Raw genomic sequence first — 13623 nt, forward strand, 5'->3', positions numbered from 1 at the left:
TGCACTCCCACCTTCACCGCAAACTCACCACTGTTCCCGTCCTTCGTCCTTACAGCTGTGCGCGCTCTCTCGTACATTGCCATCACTACTCTGATCAACCATGCCTCCACTCCTAACTTCCTCAATGCCCATGTCACTACTTCGCATGGAACCCTATCGAATGCTTTCTCCAGATCAACAAACCCAAGAAACAACTTCTTCCTCTTCTCCATGTACTTTTCCTGCAACTGCCGTACAATAAAAAGCGCGTCTGTCGTTCCTCTTCCTGGCATAAATCCAAACTGCATTTCGTCAATCACTTTCTTTCTTATCCTCTTCACCAACACCCTCGGCGCACATTGTACATTGAATATGAGACCATTGTACGAAGGTCTCAAACTCATTTTGCAAAAAATGTTCGTTTCCCATGAATCGTACAGACGTACACTTTTCAAAATCCAATCTCACCCCTCCCCTCCAAATCCTCCCCATCACCCATCCCTTTCAAATCTCCCCCCTTGCCCCTTCCCTCCCCTCCCTCCTAAACTCCCCCCACACTCCTCCCCTCCGAGACTCTCCCTCGCTCCTCCCCTCCTAGACTCCCCTCTCACCCCTCCTCCTCAAAGCATCCTCCCTGCTTCTTCCCCCTTCCAACTTTCACCTTCATCTCCCCCAACCTTCTGCCTCGCTCTTCCCCCTCCTCAAATAACACCTCACTGTGCCTCACCCAATCTCCATCAAACCTTTTGTCCACCCCATTCTTTCCTTTCTCCAAGCTATTCTGAAATCTCTGAAATACCTTAAACAGCTCTCCCTACCTCTTCCTTGTCTTCCACATCTTACCCTACCCCTCCCCCCCCTGTTCTGGACCCGATGCTCCCCCTTCCTCTTCATTAACGGTATGGACCTCAAACATCCGGGGCCTTCGCTCAAACTTGACTGACCTCTCCATACAGGTTGCTTCTGACAAACCAGATGTGATCTGCTTAACAGAAACTTTCCTCCTTCATGATGTCTCTGATGCCTTGGTATCTCTCCCAGGTTACTCCCTCCTCCGGTATGATAGACCTGAGCCTCGTCCTGGAGGTGGGGTTGCTATCTTTATAAAAAACTCTCTTCCTCACTCGCCCTCCACTGCCCTCTCTCCACCTCACCCCCAGGAATACCTTTGGCTACGGCTTCCCCTTCGCTCCCACCTTTTGTTCATATGTGTGTTGTACCGTCCACCAAACAGCGATGACTCCATCTACATCTCGCTGTCTGATAATATGGACCAACTTCTATCTACCCATCCCAACTCTCTCTTCCTCATATGTGGTGATTTCAATTGTCACCATGCCAGTTGGCTGGGTGTGGGTACCTCTCACCAGCCATGGCTATTCAGCAAAGGACTTCTGCGACTCACTGGGACTGACACAATCTGTCAATTTCCCGACCCGGATCTCAGTCAACGGAGCATCTTCTCTTCTAGATTTGGTTATGACAAACTTCCCTGAAAATGTCTGCTGCTCTTCTTCTGCTCCAATCGGCTCATCTGATCATGTGCTTGTCAAAGTGGACATCTCTCTGACCATTCTCAGAGAGCCTCCTCAGCGTCGACGAGTCTGGCATTTCACTCAGGCCAACTGGCACGGTCTTCAAGCAGCCATCAATCATCTGGACTGGTCTCCCATCTCTACCGCTTCTGACATCAACTCATCCTGGGAATTCTTTCAAAGTAAATTGCTCTCTCTCATGCACAGATTTATCCCATCTCGTCTTCAGTTGTCATACCCTTCCTCCCGTCCATGGTACACGGAATCTTGTGGTGAGGCTGTTGCCCTGAAACAACTTGCTTTCGTCTCCTGGAAAGCAAATCCAACGGAAGGAAATCTCATTTCCTTTCACAAAGCCCGAAAGAAGTGTGTGTCCACCCTCAGGAGAGCCAGGAAACAATATCTCACCGTTCTCAAGACCGAACTCTCTTATCTGTCTCCCTCTTCCAAATCCTGGTGGCGTCTGGTCAAATCTGTTTGTGGTGTTTGTTCCCCCTCCATCCCATCCCTCACCTCAAACGGCTTAACGGCTGACTCCGCACGTGAAAAAGCTGAATGCCTCAACTCTGTGTTTACCTCTAAACCTTGTGTCCCAAACCTATCCCTCTCTGTACCCACCGTACCCAGTCGTACCCAGCTGCTCCTGGACTCTGTGTCCTTAACTCCTGACAAGGTGGAAAAGTTTCTGTCAACCCTCGACTCTGATTCTGCAACTGGTCCTGACGGCATCAGCTCACGGGTCCTAAAATCATGTTCTTCCGCTCTTTCACTCCCTCTTTCTGTTCTCTTCACCCTCTCTTTTGCTCAAGGTCATCTGCCATCTGCTTGGAAATCAGCCAACATCACCGCTTTGCACAAAAAAGGTGCAAAAACAGATCCCAGCAACTACAGACCAATCAGCCTTCTCCCAATTATCAGCAAAGTCATGGAATCCATCATTGCTTCAGATATGAAATCTTTCCTCTTCTCCAATGGCTTGATCTCTGATCATCAATTTGGTTTCAGACCTGGTCACTCTACTCTGGACATGCTGCTTCTGCTTTCTCAACAATGGATGGAGGTCCTCAACGCCAAACAGGAAATTAGAGCTGTCTCCCTTGACATTTCACGTGCCTTCGATACGGTCTGGCACCCTGCTCTGCTCACCAAACTCTCCTCCTTTGGTATCCATGGAAATCTCCACGCATGGCTGGCGGACTTCCTCTCTGGTCATAGTCAACGTGTGGCCCTGAATGGGTTTCTCTCATCTCCTCTTCCTGTTCAGGCTGGAGTTCCCCAAGGTAGTGTTCTGGGCCCTGTGCTTTTTCTGGTCTTCATCAATGATCTCTCTGACTCTCTTGAAAATATTATCTATCTCTTTGCTGACGACTCTACTCTCTGTCGCTCCATTCCTCATCCCTCAGAATCAGCAGTCTGCAGCCTGCTCACTCTCTGCAGACCTGGACAAAATCACAGACTGGGCAAACAAATGGAACATGTCTTTCAATCCTGATAAATCTCCCACTCTTACGATGTCTCTCCGAAAAGACAGACTGGAATACCCTCCCATCCACTTTCTGAATAATCCTCTCCAAGAAGTTCTGTCACTCAAGCTTTTGGGTCTCACTATTTGCCATGATCTTTCCTGGGAAAACCACATTTCAAATCTGGCCTCCAAAGCCAGTCGCCGACTGGGCATCCTCCGTCGTGCGAAGTCCTTCCTTGGCACACCTGAGCTCCTCACCACATACAAGGCTTTCATCCGCAGCTCTATGGAATACTGCTCTCCCCTCTGGTCTGGTGCTCCTGCCTCACACCTCGCCCGTCTTCACGCTGTTGAAACCAAAGCGTTCAGAATCATTGGAATCTCCCGCGATGAAGCTAACTCCAAGGGCCTTTCACTCACTCACCGCAGGCAGGTTGGTGGTCTTTCCGTCTTCTACCGACTCCTCTCTGGCCTTGCTCCCCCAGCCCTCTCTGGGCTCTGTCCCCCAAATATTCCTACAGGTCGCACAAGATCTGCCTGCAACCCTCTTATGGTTAAACTGCCAAAATCAAGACTTTCTGCTCACCTTCACTCCTTCATTCCTCTTTTCTCCCGCCTCTGGAACAAACTCCCTCACTCTCTTCAATCCCACTCCACCCTCCAGGTCTTTAAAACAGCTGTTCACCACCATCTCTTATCCTCCCCCATCCAAAACCTTGATCTTTTCTACCCCCGCTAATTTCGGTCCCCTTGTGTTTTATACCCCCCCCCCCCCACCCCCCTCCCCTTCCCACGCCTCCTGCCCCCAAGCCCTCTCCCTCCCACACTTCTCCCTGCTCTCAAATGTTGTGGTTGTGTGCTTCTCCTTCTCTCCCCATCTTGTCTTCCGCTCCCTCTTTTTGTATATTTTGTTTGTCTGGTTGATTTGTTTGTGAAATAAATGTTAGCTCTTTCACGAGCCTCGATTCAGTATACAAAAAAAAAACAAAAAAAAAAACCCTTTCGAATACCTTCATGCCATGCTCTAACTAGATGGTATTCATAGACTATTTACCCTGCGCAGTCAACTTGTTGCGAGCCAACTCTTCTGTTTTTGAACATTTATTTTCTTTGATCCAATATGGCTGACAGACCACGTGAGCGATGACATCATACATTCTAATTCTCTAATATAATTGTTGCACAGATCACGCTCAATACATTTCAAACTGATCAGACTAAGCGTTGTCCCTGTCGAATTATGACGTCATAATTATGGCACCAATGACATCATCGTTAACAACACCTATTCCTCATATGGAGTTCTTTACAATGAGGCAGGTGTCAATTTTTTCCATGGAGCAGTTTCGGAGATATAGAGGTGCAACTATTTTAGATTTTTTTCCAAGATGGCGTCTGTACCACGTGACCTATGACGTTGTAATTATAATTAAAAAATTATATAGGAGCCGCACATATTCTGAAAATTTCGTGTCCATCGGACGAACAGTTGCAGTAGTGTAGCAGCATAGCAAACCTGTTGTGCATTTTGTGATACAAGCACCAAATTTGGTACACTAGTAGACTATCATATTATGAAAAGATCTGGATATTGGGCCATCTCAGATTCAGAGATTTGATTTTTGCAAGATTTCGATTCGATTGGGATCGAAGAGAACACCTTCTTCGTCTTCTGTACAGTGAAGTTGCCAGCCCTGAATTCGCTGGCTACATCTGGGTGCTTCATTGGGAGTGCAACCGTGTCCCTCAGGTGAACAGGAACCCACCTGGCATAGTGTGTGTGGTCTAAGGCATGGAACCATGGGACCAGTTCCGTCAGGGCATCAAGGTACGTCGTGAATGAAGACTGCCGCAGAGAACGCACGTAGACCAGTACCAACATCTCTAGTTCCAGCACAGTTGCCCAGTACTGAAAGTTGGGAATGTCTTCTCCTCTCTGGTGACACCAGTCTTCGAACTCAGGCAGGTCTTCTGCATCATCAGCATATGTCATACAGTGGCGTTCATACGCACGGTGTTGCAGGATGTGCAGTGCCGCTGCAGTGATTTGATGAGCTCTTCTTGTGCGGGTGACGTGGGCAGCTCGTAGGAAGGAGTCGGCCGTGCCTGGCGTTGCAATCTCAGCTTGCAAAATCTGCAAATCTTGCAAAAATCAAATCTCTGAATCTGAGATGGCCCAATATCCAGATCTTTTCATAATATGATCGTCTACTAGTGTGCCAAATTTGGTGCTTGTATCACAAAATGCACAATTCTTTTGAATATTTGGGCTAAGCCGCCCCACTACAGAGGAATTTTTGTTTTATTCATACTGATCAGATCAAGCGTTGTACTTGTCGAATTATGACGTCATCATTAAGGCACCGATGACATCACCAACATATCTTATTCCCCATGGTGAGTACTTGACAATGAGCCATGTTTCAATTTTTTTCCATTGAGTGGTTTGGGAGATATAGAGGTGTAACGTTTTTCCAAGATGGCGTCTGTACCACGTGACCTATGACATCATAATTATGAATAAAAAATTCTACAGGCGGAGGCGCTTCTATGATAAAATTCCGTGTCAAACGGACCAATGGTTGCCGAGAAAACAAATTTTTAAAATGCACACGAACGGCACACGTATGGCACAAGGCACACGTACGCAACCGAATGCTTGACCCCGCTTTTCGCTTCACGAGCGCAGGTTAATAACTTTATCGCTCTATATGAGCCACAGTCCAGAGGGTCACCTTTCCCCTTGTATAGAGGGACGAGGGTACTCGGTTCCCAATCCACTGGAATGCCCACCAGATTTCAGATCTCTGTCATTCTCTTCACACCCCAACTTCCCGCTGCCTTCAACATATCTCCGACAACTCCCGTCGGCCCTCCCACTTTTCTACTCTTCATTGCTTTTATCGCTTCCTCAACTTCCTTCTCAGTTATCTTCTCTGCCGGTCCTAAAACTCAGTTACTCTCTATGTTGCCGTCCCATTCATTCTCTGCATTCAACAGCATTTCCATATATCTCTTACATCTTCCTTTAATTCCATCTGGGTCCACAATGATTTGTCCCACTTCATTCTTCAAGAAACTCACCCCATCACATCGCACCTTTCTTTCGCTATCTGCTTTGCAATCCTCAATACCGCTCTCTGACCTTCTTCCGAATCCAAGCGTTCTCCGAACATTTTCCGATGTGCCTCCTGCGCCTTTGCTACCTCTTTCTTTGCAGCCTTCTTGGTTGCCTTATAACTTTCATCTTCTGTCCCTGTACCCTTCGCCTTCTGCCATTCCTTGAACTTCTTCCTCTTCTCGTCGACCCTCTTTCGAACTTCATCATCCCACCACCATGCTTCCGAGTGCCTCGGTGGTCCTTTTGTCCATCCACATACCTCACCAACGGCTCCCAACAGACTATCTTTCATTGACATCCAACCACTTTCAAGCTCAACCACATCATCCTCTCCCATTCTCAGCCTCTTTTAATGCCTCCCTTACTGTCACCTTTTTCAACCTCCACACCTTCCTTCTCAGTTGGTACTTCACCCTTCTTCACCCGCCGAGCTCTCCTCACACCTTTCACCCTTATGTCGCAAACAACCAAGTGGAAGTCAACGCACCATCAGGTAGTCAACGTCGACCCACCTGATGTGTATGTAACAAGCTTATTGTCCGCTTTCTGGAACTGAGTATTACAAATCAACAAACCAGCTCTATCAACAAACTCCAAAATCCTTTCACCTTCTCCATTCCTCACACCATATCCGTAACCACCATGAACTCCCTCAAAACCGTCTATACACCTTCCCACATGTCCATTTAGGTCTACTCCTACCACAACAACTTCCTCATCTTTCATATTTTCCATCAGCTTCGCTATTGCACACCAGAAGTTGTCCTTATCTTCATCGCTCCGACCGACCTTCATCGCTCCAACTTGTGCACCTTCTTTGGCTGGAAAATTGAATTGGATAACTGCTATTTCGTTTAGCGGACTGTATGTCTCTAAATTTGGGACAGTGAGTTGCTTGTTACATTTGGATACACATTAGTTTCTTTTGTAATTATTAATGATACCAATCAGATATGATCTTTAAAATGACCAAAAAAATCCCCAAAAAAACAAAACTTACAGATACATTCAAAATACACTGCCCCATGCCAAATAAATTAATATCCTCCAGCGCAGCATTGCCGGGGCGCCCGAGGCGTCCGGCGATACCGCTGTACAGCTCATAGAGACTGCATTGGGAGGGAGAGGTGTACAATAATTGATTGATTAATTGCATAATTAAATTTCATAAATAATGATCATACGATATTTTCTTAATCAATTGGCGAAAAGCATACCTGAACCACCAGTGCATCATCCGAAGCTGTAACTTTTTGAAAATGAAATAAGTCGTTAATTGAAAAAATTGAATAATTGATTAATCAATAAATCAAAAATATCCTTTATAGCCACATCACTTGGTCACTATCGTGTCCAAATATCAGCTTCCGAGCTCAAAAGGTACCTGAGATATTGGCCAGATGAGAAAGAAAATAAATAAATGATTAATATTGAAAATAATAATCGTAAAATAATTAATGAATTTGTTAATAGAATACCTAAATCACCACCGTTTCATCCGCATCTGAAACTTTAAAAACATTCATTAAATAACTCGTTAACCGAATAATTAAATAATTAATCAATTACTTGATTAATCAATAAATCAAAATTAGCCTTTACAGCCAAATCATTGGTCATTGTCCTGTCCAAATATCAGCTTCCTAACTCAAAAAGTGAGTGAGATAGTAATGCCCAGAAGAGAAAGGAAATATATAAGTACTTAGTTAATCGATAATAATTAAATAACTAATCAATTAATTGATTAATCAAAAGACAAAAAATACTGTTTTTGCCAAAGCACTTGCTCACTATTGTGCCGAAATTTCAGCTTCCTAGCTCAAAGGATGGCTGAGATGTCGCCCGGACAACCAATAAAACAAGAAAACAAACAAGTACAGATACATTCAAAGTACACCGCCCCCATGCCAAATAATTAAATATCTTACAGCGCGGCATTGCCAGGGCGCCTCCGGTGCCCGGCAATACCGCAGTGCAGCTCATATAGGCTGCATTGGGAGGGAGAGGTATACACTAATTGATTGATTAATTGTATAATTAAAATCAATAAAAGATTATCACAAAATATTTTCTTAATCAATTGGCTAATAGCATAACTAAACCACTAGTGCTCATCCGAAGATGTATCTTTTAGAAATTTAATTAAATAACTCATTAATAAAAAATTAAATAATTTATTTATTAATCAATAAATAATTCATGGATTAATCAATAAATAATTAATCGATTAAATGATTAATCAAAAAATCAAAAATATCCTTGATAGCCACATCACTTGGTCACTCATGTCCAAATATTAGCTTCCGAGCTCAAAAGGTGCCCGAGATATTGGCCAAATAAGAAAGAAAATAAATAAATGATTAATAATGAAAATAAATAAATAATAATCATGAAAAAAAATTACATTATTAATCAATTCGGTCAGAGAACACATAAACCACCACCATTTCATCAGAATCTGTAACTTAAAAAAAAAAATTTTTTAGTCATTAATCGAATAATTAAAAAATTTATCGATTCATTGATTAATTGATTAATTAATAAATCAAAAATAGCGTTTGCAGCCAAATCACCTGGTCATTGGCATGTCCAAATATCAGCTTCCTAACTCAAAAGGTGCCTGAGTTAATGGTCAGAAGAGAAAGGAAATTTGATTAATTAAATAAGTACTTAATTATATATTTAAAAAAATAACCACCTTTAGAGGCCATTTTTCCCCGCAAAGCGGGGGTTGGCCTTTTTCGGGAACCGTGGTTGTTGTTGTTGTTTTTCGGTCCCCTTTTTGAAGCAATGTTTTACGGCCGGATGCCCTTCCTGACGCCAACCCTTTTTGCCGCCTTTAACGACAAACAGGGAATTACCAGTGAACTGGTACTCAATTAGCCGACCTCGGAAGGATGACAGGCTGAGTCAACCCCCCTGGCGTTAATTCAGCGATTGACCGGGATTTGAACCCAGGATCCTAGGATCCTAAGCCGGCACCCTAGCCGCTAGCCCAACACCAGGGTTAACTTAATTAATCGCTCATAATTAAATAACTCCTCAATTAATTGATTATTCAAAAAACAAAAAATACCGTTTTTGACAAAGGAAATGCTCACTACTGTGCCGAAATTTCAGCTTCCTAGCTCAAAGGATGGCTGAGATATCGTCCGGACAAACAAAGAAGAAAACATTAAAAAAAATTAAATTATTAATCAATTCGGTCACAGAACACATAAACCACCACCATTTCATCAGAATCTGTAACTGAATTTTTTTTTTTTTTTGTAATTAATTGAATAATTAAATAATTAATCGATTAATTAATTGATTAATCAATAAATCAAAAATATCCTTGGTAGCCACATCACTTGGTCACTCATGTCCAAATATTAGCTTCCGAGCTCAAAAGGTGCCTTGGATATTGGCCAAATGAGAAAGAAAATAAATAAATGATTAATAATGAAAATAAATAAATAATAATCATTAAAAAATTTAATTATTAATCAATTCGGTCATAGAACACATAAACCACCACCATTTCATCAGAATCTGTAACTTAAAAAAAAAAATTTTTTTAGTCATTAATCGAATAATTAAATAATTAATCGATTAATTAATTAATTGATTAATTCATAAATCAAAAATAGCCTTTGCAGCCAAATCACCTGGTCATTGGCATGTCCAAATATCAGCTTCCTAACTCAAAAGGTGCCTGAGTTAATGGTCAGAAGAGAAAGGAAATTTGATCAATTAAATAAGTACTTAATTAATCGCTAATAATGAAATAACTCCTTAATTAAATGATTAATCAAAAAACAAAAAATACCCTTTTTGACCAAGGACTTGCTTACTATTGTGCTGAAATTTCAGCTTCCTAGCTCAAAGGATGGCTGAGATATCGCCCGGACAAACAAACAAACAAACAAGAAAACAAATAAATCAAAAATATCCTTGATAGCCACATCACTTGGTCACTGTCATGTCCAAATATTAGCTTCCCAGCTCAAAAGGTGCCTGATATATTGGCCAAATGAGAAAGAAAATTAATAAACGATTACTAATGAAAAAAAAAAAAAAAAAAATCATGAAAAAATTAAATTATTAATCAATTCGGTCACAGAACACATAAACCACCACCATTTCATCAGAATCTGTAACTGAAAAAAAGGATTTTTTTTTTTAGTAATTAATCGAATAATTAAATAATTAATCGATTAATTGATTGATCAATAAATCAAAAATATCCTTGATAGCCACATCACTTGGTCACTCATGTCAAAATATTAGCTTCCAAGCTCAAAAGGTGCCTGAGATATTGGCCAAATGAGAGAGAAAATAAATAAATGATTAATAATGAAAATAAATAAATAATAATCATAAAAAAATTAAATTATTAATCAATTCGGTCAGAGAACACATAAACCACCACCATTTCATCAGAATGTGTAACTTAAAAAAACAAAAAAAATTCATTAAGCGAATAATTAAATGATTAATTGATTAATTAATAAATCAAAAATAGCCTTTGCAGCCAAATCACCTGGTCATTGGCATGTCCAAATATCAGCTTCCTAACAAAAGGTGCCTGAGTTAATGGTCAGAAGAGAAAGGAAATTTAATTAATTAAATAAGTACTTAATTAATCACTAATAATTAAATAACTCCTTAATTAATTGATTATTCAAAAAACAAAAAATACCGTTTTTGACAAAGGACTTGCTCACTACTGTGCCGAAATTTCACTATCAAAGGATGGCTGAGATATCGTCCGGACAAACAAACAAGAAAACAAGAAAGAAAACAAACAGAGTGAAAACTGAGTACTCCCTTTCAGCGTGCGTCACTGCCGAGCCCCCTTCGGTGCCCAGCAATGACGATTTGCAATGCCTGGAGATAGCATAGGAAAGGTGCGGTGTACAACAAACAACCAGGGTGAAAACTGAGTACTCCCTTTCAGCGCGCGTCATTGCCGGGCCCCCTTCGGTGCCCGGCAATGACATCATGCAGCACCTGGAGATGGCATAGGAAAGGAGCAGTGTACAATTAAAGCTTCTTTTGTATAATAAGATGAGTGCCAGAGCTTTACTCGCATTTAAACATGAAACGAACTCACAAGTCGTGAATGTTTAGCAATATTCATTCAAGGCATTTAATTTTACAACATTGTCCATTTGCATTAGTGTCATTCACTGATGCAGTCAGTGCCTGTCTGAAATTCAGGGGAGTGAACTTCATCACGACTGTCAGAAGTAGCTGAAATCTGGTGTTGCACAATGTCGCTATCACTCTGAAAATTTGTTCTCCCCTGAGTAGTCAGCTCGTTTTTCCTCACTATGGCGGGAGCCCTTTCTTCTCTTCTTCTTTGGGGGCTGGCTTGACAAACCGAGTCCTAAACCATCTTAGTGACGATGAACAATGAATCAGATGGTGAATTAGAGTCGAGATAAAGCCGTGAGTCCGAAAGTGTGAGCTTTCCAAAAGAGGATTATAAGGCCTCCAGAGCTATGTGAAGCAAACAAAATGGTGTTGATTTGTTTTTGAAGCCTCTCCCTGAACGGGCGAAGTCCCTCCCTTAATGGACAGACAGACTGGAGGAGAGTATTATAGTGTCGACGTCAATAGAAAATGGTGGGCAACCTTCCCTATTCCTTGTGTTTATACATTTATTTAGTCCATTGCTAATTGTACTGCAAGTTGTTGATTTTATTATGGGACTTGAGAACAAAATGCTTTAAAATATATTTATATATTTTTTGATTTGCAGTGAGCTGATTCCAGCATATGACTCCAGCACATTTGTACTTTCCAATTTCAGGTAAGACTACTTGCATTTGTGTGTGGTCATGCTCAACTGGCATATGTTGAGATCACACATTCTCACTGAAATGTTTTTCATTGTTTTGTTTTGGTCGTAACATTGTGGTGCGGCAGATGTACCATGACTCCTTGCATTTTTGTTTATATCTTTTGATGATAAACCATTTGGTTTTGTACGAGTTAAGACCAGCCTTGCAGGCTCTTTTTTTTATTTATTGTTTGGGCGTATCGACAGAGAGAAACTAACTAAATCCGTTGTTGATGCCATTGCCTTCAAACAACTTGCATTCTCCTCCTGGAAGGAAAATCCGATCTAAGGAAACCTCAGATCTTTCCACAAAGTCTGTAACAAGTGTGAGTCCACTCTTAGGAGAGCCTGAAAACAACATCTGTTGTCCGACCTCAAGATTAAACTTTCAAAGTTGTCTCTCTCCTCTAAAAGCTGGTGGTGCCTTGTTTCGTCTCCCTGGATCATGATCATGATCCCCCTCCGTCCCTTCCCTCATTTCAAATGGCACCACAGCCGATTCTGCCCGTGAGAAGCCTTAATTCTGTGTTTGCTTCCAAATCTCGTCCCCAACCCTCGATCTCTATACCCACCAATGAATGGTGGCTCTCGATGTCAGATATGCGAGCAGGGCCATCTCTTGAACATTTGATAGTCTGGAACCCTGCCTTGCTCTCCAAATTCTCTGCCTACTGCAGCCAAGGCCAACTCCACTTGTGGATTACTGACGTCTTACACTCTTATGGCCAATGTGTGACTCTCAATTGAATCTTTATCTCCCCTCTCTGTCAAGGCTGGAGTGCCCCACAGCAGTGTTGTGTGCCCAATCCCATTCCTAATCTCTCTGATTCCGGAAAATTATCTTTATCTCTTTGCTGATGACTCCACACTCTGCTGTGACATCCCTCATCCTTCAGATAAACAGGAAATCACAAGCTGGTCAAACAATTGGAATATGTCTTTCATTCGATCAATTTCAATTTTCAATCTGTAGCTTGATGGAGTACTGCTCTACCCTGTGAGCTGGCACACTTACCTAGCATCTTGCTTAGCTTGATGCTCTGGAAATCAAGGCCTTTAAGATGATTGGAATCTCCCTCAGTGAGATCGAGTCTATGGACCTATCACTTCACCATCACAGACAGGAAGGTGGTCTTTGTCTTCTACCACCTCATTTCTGGTCTTGCACCCCCTCTGCTCTTTCATTCCTTTGTCGTCATAATCGTCTCCCTCCCTCCCCTCCCCCCAGGTTTCTGCATGGCTCACATGGTCCACAATCAACTCCCTTCTGGTGAAACTAAACACTAAGCTACCAAAATCCATGATCACTGCTCACCTCCACTCACTTGTTCCTCTTTTCTCCAGCCTGTGGAACCAACTTCCACATCATATTCAATCTCATTGTTCCCTCCAGGTATTCAAGACAGCTATTCACCACCATCTCAGATCATCCCCAATTCAACAGCATGATCTTTGCAACCGTCATTAAACCACCCCGTCCCTCCTTCCAAATTTCCAGTTTTCCCTTCTTGGAGTTTCCTTCAGTATCCATCTTGTCCACCCCATGCATCTTCTCCTGACCCCCATTCCTCCGCACACCCATTACTTGTCCAAGTCTCCCTCTATCTTTGCCTTCGACTCCGCTGTTGGTGTTTCCCCTCTGTCTGTCTCTACTGCCCCTTTTGCGTGCAGCTCTACTGTTCCCTTTTCATCC

General features: G+C 42.3%; 1 protein-coding gene across 1 annotated transcript in view; it reads left to right on the plus strand.

The window, feature by feature from the left end:
* TRIM37 (tripartite motif containing 37) overlaps positions 1-13623 on the plus strand; it is a 181506-nt gene that overhangs the window by 55165 nt on the left and 112718 nt on the right. Inside the window, exon 11 of the mRNA XM_068102237.2 lies at positions 11850-11900. Within this exon, the coding sequence (XP_067958338.1) occupies positions 11850-11900 (51 nt within the window). The remainder of the gene's footprint in view (positions 1-11849; positions 11901-13623) is intronic.

Source organism: Myxine glutinosa, chromosome 6 (assembly GCF_964187855.1).
Source record: "Myxine glutinosa chromosome 6, kmMyxGlut1.1, whole genome shotgun sequence".
NCBI lineage: Eukaryota > Metazoa > Chordata > Myxini > Myxiniformes > Myxinidae > Myxine > Myxine glutinosa.